Source organism: Elephantulus edwardii, unplaced genomic scaffold (genome assembly GCF_000299155.1).
Source record: "Elephantulus edwardii isolate Elephantulus edwardi_28Jun2011 unplaced genomic scaffold, EleEdw1.0 scaffold00086, whole genome shotgun sequence".
In the NCBI taxonomy this organism is placed as follows: domain Eukaryota; kingdom Metazoa; phylum Chordata; class Mammalia; order Macroscelidea; family Macroscelididae; genus Elephantulus; species Elephantulus edwardii.
Window position 1 is genome coordinate 1,306,491 of NW_006399836.1, and position 7,252 is coordinate 1,313,742.

Genomic DNA, 7,252 nt, shown 5'->3' on the forward strand with positions numbered 1-7,252 from the left:
GGGGTTCTCTGCCTGGGACTGGAGGGCGTGTGAGCTCTGTGAGGGGGTTCTCTGCCTGGGCATTGGGGCAGGAAGACTTGTGAGCGCTGGGAGGGGTCTCTGCCTGGATGTTGGGACAGGAGAGCACCTGAGTGCTGGGAGGGATCTCTCTGCCTGGGACTGGATGGCACCTGAGCGCTAGGAGGGGTCTAGCTGGGCAGGAGGGCACCTGAGCACTGGGGGCACTGTGCTGACCACTCACCCGTGTGTCCCATGAGCCACCCTGGTCCTCGATCCCATGCAGACCCCTCTAATGTGAAGGCAGCGTAAAATGTGATTTAATGATGTAATGAGCAGACACTTGCCCCCCAACCAGAGAATGCTGTCCCCTCCCCTTTAGAGTTTTGGGGTTCTGAAGACAGGCCTGGGGCTGAGCTGAGGCCCCGCAGGCCAGTGAGTCGGCCTCCCCGTCATGCCGTGCACACTCTTGTCTTGCAGGGGACGAGCTGACCAAGATGGAGGATGAAGACGAGCAGGGCTGGTGCAAGGGACGCTTGGACAATGGCCAGGTCGGTCTGTACCCAGCAAACTACGTCGAGGCCATCCAGTGACCAGGCCGGTGGGCAGGCTGCTGGGGGCCGAGACGCGGTCCCTGGAACCCGCTGAGCGAGAGGCCCTGGGCAGCCCTGCCTCTGGCACCCCCAGCTGGCCGCGTGGGGTGCCCACTCCTCGTCGTGCAGAAGATGATGTCTCCTGGCTTCCGGTTTCCCTGAAGGCAGGAGAGCTGTCATTTCACTGGGATAACGCACGGAGAGGCCCAAGTAGGGAACCCAGGCGGGCCCCCCGTCTACCATTGGCTGGGCATAACGTGGATTTCCATGTGTCCTGCCTTGTCGGTCCTCCTGTCCCCAAGCCACCGAGTCCCGCTCACCGATCCTCTACTGGTTTCCGCCGCCTCCGACGTGAACAAACAGGCCCACATGCACTTCCTGCATGAAGATTGGAGCATTGTAATTTAAAGGCTTTGGACAGTTAAGCTTTTCATATTCCCACCCTTCCATTCACGTCTTCTTAAATTATGGCACAGATTGATGTACCAGTCTTGATGAGCTGTCTCTCTCTGCATCGTGTGCGTGTGGGAACCAGGTGGCATATGACGGGCTGCTTGGTGGCGCTCCCCAGGCCCCGAAGTGCCCAGGGTGGGGCTGGCAGAGTCCGGCTTCCAAACCCATTGTCATGTTACTATTTTTGTCAATAAACAGTTTTATCAGTGATTGAAAGGTTATCAGGAAGAAGCCTGACTTCCCCCCCCCCCCCCAGCCAGCGCATCTGTCCAATGGATGACAATTTCGCCTAGCCAGTCATGTCTGGGTCGATGTATATCTGTATATATTATTTGATACTCAGAGATTCTAAAGACTTTATACTGTGTTATTGAGAGGGACTGGCTTTTGAGAGTGGGTTTGAATAGCTGCTCGAAGCCTGCCACCCTGGACATGGCTTGGGCTGGCGGATGAAGCCGGCTGTGCTGGGGCCGCGTCTGCGCCGGCCAGCTGGGGGCCCTGCAGCAGCTTAGCCCTTCCCGTAGCAGACACTGTAAGACCCGCAGGCTTGGCAGAAGCTGCAGAGCCCACAGTCAATGTATTTGTTGTGGAGCAAAGGCAGGGTCCCCCCCGATGCCCTCAGTCCCAAGCAGCGTACACACAGGAGGCTCTGCCCTGGGCAGGGACTGTTCTGGGTCCACAGCCCTGGGGACAGCCCTGCCAACGTCACAACATCCACACCTTGCTTGGAAAGTGAATGTGTGCGTGCACTTGTCACGAGACCTTACCAGCGGAAATCCTCACTCCTATGCTACAGATTTACCAAAAATTTTCAAGCCTCTTGAAAGTTTAAGGCATTTCTTTAAATGTTTAGTATTTTAGAAAAATCAATAAAATAGTTGATCAAGAGCTTGGTGGTCTCTGTCCACAAATACCTTCGTCCTCATGCCAGCGGTGATCTGATGGCCTTGTGTATCCCCAGTTGGGCCTGGGCGAGGTCAGGGGACCATGGTCCTGTCCCACCTCCCTACAGAGCCAGAGTGTGAGAAATCAAAGCATCTGTCCCTCTTGGGGTTCGCCTATCCCCGAAACCTGCCTTTGCACAGCCTGGGGTCTCCTCAGGTGGGCATCAGGCTGGGACCCCCTGCTCTGACCCGGCCGAGCAGCAGGACAGGACCACACACTGCCTTCCTGTCTGCCATAGTCCACTTTCTCAGCAGTGCCATGCAGCCCTGAGGGTGGCCTGTCCTCCGCAGCCCCCTCCCCTCCACACAGGCTCAAGCCACAATTCCTTGGGAACCTTCTGACTTCAAGGAGCTGAATTGGGGCCACACTCTCATGTCACCAACCGTGGGAAGGAACACGTGGCGCACAGCTCCGTCGACACGGGCCCTCGCAGGCAGTGAAGCGAGGCGGGGACAGCACCAGTGCTGGGTCTGGTAGTCCCGCTTGCCTGGCTTCATCTGAGCCTGTCAGGGTGGGAGGGGAGCTTGCAAAAGTGCCCTAGTGGACCCACCCCCTTCATTGCACATGGGGGAAACTGAGGCCAGATGACCCGACCACAGTCACAGAGCTGCTGCTGGGGGCCCTGCCCGGCAGGGACGTCCTGGTGCCTGTCCCTCGCCCGTGATGGCCATGCATCTGTAGTGAACACATCCACAGTTTTCACTGCATCAGTGAGCCTGCGTCTCGGGATGACCAGTACCCCCGACCATCTAGAGGTGTCCCTGCCCCAACCCCGCGGCACCTTCCTGTGGCATCAAAGCCTCTGACAATCCCTGACAGGAACGGACGGAGCACAGCCCTCCTTGTGTTTGCCCTTGGTCCTAGTGCAGAGCTTAGCATGGGCTCCTCTGCATGTTACAATTCTCTGTGACCATGTGAAGCTTCACTGCAGGTGAGTAAAGAAACACAGGGAAGCCTATGCTTACCTGGGGTCCTGGGTCACCCGCCCTGGTCCCCGCAGTCAGGGGAGACACTGGCTCCAGTGCTGCCCCCCAGTGGACAGAGCGTCCATGCAGATGGAAGCTGGCCAAGTGGCTCCTAGGCTCATCCCCAGCCGCGTACAGAGTTGGAGGAGCCAGGCTGGCCTGAGGCCCGGTTACAGATCTGTCTTGGAGGGGGTGCAATGACATTGCTCCTTAGAGGCGAGGGTGGAAGAACTTTGTCTCACACACTTTGGGCATATTGTCAGGAGGCCAGTTCTTGGAAAAAAACATCATGCTGGAAAAGGTGCAGGGTCAGAGAAAGAGAGGAAGACCCCCAACAAGTCACACAGCGGCTGTAACAGTGGCCTGGAGCCTGGCAGAGACCATGGGGACAGCTCAGGAGAGGCCAGGGCCCACACCAGCCATTCAGGCACCGACTTGGGCTTTCTCATCCACTGCTTCCACCAGCCCTGGGAACAGAGTGTTTGGGGTCCACACGGGGTCCTGGACTGGTACCTTCCCTGCAGTGGGTCCTATAAACCTCATTACAGTGGTGAAGGCCACCCAACAAGCAAGACTGAAGCCCAGGGGTGTAGGGAGCGGAGTCATGTGACCTCAGAGCCTTTTGCCTTCGGGACAACTGACCACACACAGACTGAGCCACTCTGGACACTGCAGTTTCCCCTCCTTTGGGGGTAAAGCCAAGGTCTATCTGAGTCCTCACTGGGTGAAAAAGGGCGTGGTGGTGGTGGTCCTTTCTGGAAGCTCTGGTGGAGGAGCTGTTCCTTTGTTGGCAGAGTTCAGGGCATTGGGAGTTCGCTGGCTGTCGCTGAGGGCAGCGCGACCACCACACTCATTGACTTTCTCAAAGCCTGTCACAAGAAGTCCCTGTGTTGACGCTCTTGTGTACCTCATTTTTCTCATCTGTGAAGTGGATGTGTTATCACTGGCTCTGAAGGGGTGTTGGTGAACTTTTGTGAAAATCTGACGTTTAGAGAATGGGACCTAGCTCAGGCTGCTGTCATAACTGATGCATAGCTGACCCTCCAGCAAGTTTTCAGAGACAGTACATCACATAGGAATTTCCTAATTAAGAAAATCTGCTCTCAGGGACCTCGCCAGAGTGCTAAAGAGCAATGATGTCAGTCTAGAGACTAAGGTGTGCCTGATCCAGGCCATGGCCTTTGGAACTACATGCTGCACATCAGAGAGCTGGATAATGACTAAGGATGATAGAAGAGGAATCTTAGCCTTTGAGTTGTGATGCTTGAGAAGAGTATTTAATATACCATGGACTGTGAGAACAAACAGGTTTGTCCTGTAGAGGATGAAACAAGCTGCTCCTTAGAGGCAAGGATCTTGAAGCTTCATCTCACATACTTTGGGCATGTTGCCAGCAAGGACCAGTCCTTGGAGGAGGACATCATGCTCAGAAGGGTGGAGGGACAGTGCAGGAGAGGAAGTCTCCAGAAGAGATAGTTTGACACAGTAACTGGGGTAATGAGGGAAGATGTGTCAGCGAAAGTGAGATTGGCTCAGGATAGGGTAGGGTTTAGAGCTGTTGTAGGGTCCCTATGAGTCACAGATGATTCAATGGCACATAACAACCACAAACCACACAAGAGGAGATTGCCTGTCTTTCTCCCGTGGAGCAGGTGGTGGATTCAAAGCATGTATCTGAATTGGCAGCACAATCTCTTAGCACTAAGTCACCAGAACTATAAAGGACAGCTAGATGGCCAATGACTGGAAGAGATCCATATGTATCCCCATTCCCATCAGTATGGGAGTCCTCGAACAAGTCACTAATATCAAAATCTTGCTGAAGATTATCCAGAACCAACTAGAATAGTACATTGGCAGAGAAATTCCAGAAATACAAACTGGGTTTAGAAGAGGCCATGGCACATGACTTGCCAATGTCAGATGGATCTTGGCTGAAAACAGAGTACTAGAAGTATGTCTATTTGTGCCTTATTGTCTCTGCAAAGGTAGAGTGTGACTGTGCAAAGGTTGACTGTGGTCATAACAAATTGTGGCTAACCTTCAGAAGAATGAGAATCCCAGAACACTTGACTGAAACCTATACCAGGAAACTGTCATATGATCAGAGCAAGGGAACACAGCATGGTTCAAACTCAAGAAAGGAATGTGTCAGGGATGTATTATTTTTTTTCTCTCCATACCTTTTCAATCTATATACAGAACAGATCATTCAGGAAGTTGGATTTTATGAAGAAGAATATGGCATCAGGATTGGAGGAAGACTCATCAACGACAGCCTGTGTTATGCAGATAATACAACCCTAACTCTCAGAATCTGAGGAGGTTTTGAAGTGCTGCAGAAGGTCAAGGACTTCCGTTTTCAGTATGGATTGCATTTTAACATCATGAAAACAAATATTTTCACCACTGGGCCAATTGGGAGCATCACGATAGATTGAGAAGAGATTCAGATTATTAACAGTTTCATCTTGCTCAGATCCACAGTCAACACTCATGGCACCAGCAGTCAGGAATTCAGAAGATGAGCTGCTTTAGGAAAGTGTGGGGTCAGGGACCTCTCCAGAGGGCTGAAGAGCAACCAACCACATCAGCCGAGAGAACCAGGTGTGCCACATCCAAACCAAGGTCTTCTCAATTACTTGCTATGCATCTGAGAGCTGGACAATGGCTAAAGATGACAGGAGAAGAGTCCATGTCTTTGAGTTGGGATGCTTGAGAAGAGTGTTGAACAAACCATGGATAGACATACCCATTGGCACAGTTACGGGGGCAATGGGGGGGCAGGTGTGTCAGAGATGGTGAGATTGGCTCAGGATAGAGCAGGGTTCAGGGCTATTGTTCATAGGGTTGCTATGACTCAGAGTTGACTCAATGGCTCATAACAAACCACCAGAGCTCCCTAGAGTTCAATGGATGTGAATTACATAAAGTTTTGTCTCAACATCAAGAAAACAAAAACTATCGCCACTGGACCAATAGGTGACATCATTGTTAGGTTAGTGGACTTAAAGAAGAAATCAGAGAAAACTAGAGAAAGCTTAATGCAGCTTTATTAAAGGAGGGAAAGGGAAGCTCCTGGGTGAGTTCCTCATCCTGGAGAGGCAGAATGGAAAGTCACACTGTGAACTTACTGGGAAGGATTTTTATAAACAGAGTCTTTAGGGAGGGACATTCCACTCTGATTTACGAGCCACCTGCTGGCTTAGCTAGACAAGCAAGGCCGTTTTCTTATCTTCAACAACAAGGCCATCAGCATTTGAGTTCTGAATTCTTCATTCTTCTCTTTGGCCCTCTTTGCCCAGACGAACAATCATAAGAGATGGAAAAAAGATTGCAACAGTCAATGACTTCATCTTAACTTGGATCCACAGTCAATACGCTTGGTACTAGCAGTCAGCAGATCAGGAAAAGTCCGTAGTCAAGGACTTCTCCAAATGATTGAGGACTAATGATAGCAGTTCGAGGACTAAGGTGCTGCTCCGGTGCGTCTGAGAATTGGACAATAAATAAAGATGACAGAAGAAGGATTGATGCCTTGAAGCTGTGGTGTTGGAAAAGCGTACTGAATATCCATCCCGTGGACGGCCAAAAGGACAAACAGATGTCTTGGAGAAGGTTAGCCAGAGCGCTCCTTGAAGGCAAAAATGATAAAACTTTATCTCATATATTTTGGGCACGTTGTAGGAGATCTTGGAAAGGTTGGAGGGATGGTGAAAGACAGGAAGACCTTTAACCAGGTGGATTGACACAGTGACTGCAGCAATGGGCTCAGGTGTGTCAGAGATGTGAGGCCGGCACAGGACAGGACAGGGTTCAGATCTGATGTTCTCAGGGTCGCTGTGAGTTGTACTCAATGGCACCTACCAACAACAACAATGTGTAACATTTATTATTTATCTGAAAAACTATTGTGAATTTTTGACAGAGTTGCCGCCAGAAGCTTCCGTCTTCGAGGAAGTGGAACCAGGGTGCTCCTTTGAGAAAGGATGGTGACACTTTGGCTCATGTACCTTGGGTATGTTGTCGAAAGGGGAAAGACACCGCTCTGGCAATGGTGCAGGGTCAGAGAAAGAGAGGACAAGCGTCTCCCTGAGGTGGATTCACGTGACGACGGTAACATGGGGCTGGAGCCTCCCAGAGGTGGTGACGATGGTGCAGGATAAAGCAAGGCCCCCCGTCAGTTATTCACGGGGTTGCTCTGAGTGGTAGTTGTCTCCATGGAACTTAACAAAAGCGAATATTCAGGAAAACATTGTCGTTAGGTGTTGATGAGTCATTTTCCAACTCCTAGTGAGC

At 51.6% G+C, this 7,252-nt stretch overlaps 1 protein-coding gene across 3 annotated transcripts in view; it reads left to right on the forward strand.

Annotated features, from left to right (window-relative positions):
* The window catches only part of PACSIN2 (protein kinase C and casein kinase substrate in neurons 2), a 22,218-nt gene extending 21,582 nt beyond the window's left edge, over positions 1-636 (forward strand). For 2 of the 3 annotated variants that reach the window (XM_006890050.1, XM_006890051.1), the window contains one exon: positions 478-636. In XM_006890050.1, the coding sequence (XP_006890112.1) occupies positions 478-590 (113 nt within the window). In that variant the 3' untranslated portion in view covers positions 591-636. The remainder of the gene's footprint in view (positions 1-477) is intronic. The other variant, XM_006890052.1, reaches the window with a different exon arrangement.
* The last annotated feature ends 6,616 nt before the right edge of the window (positions 637-7,252 follow it).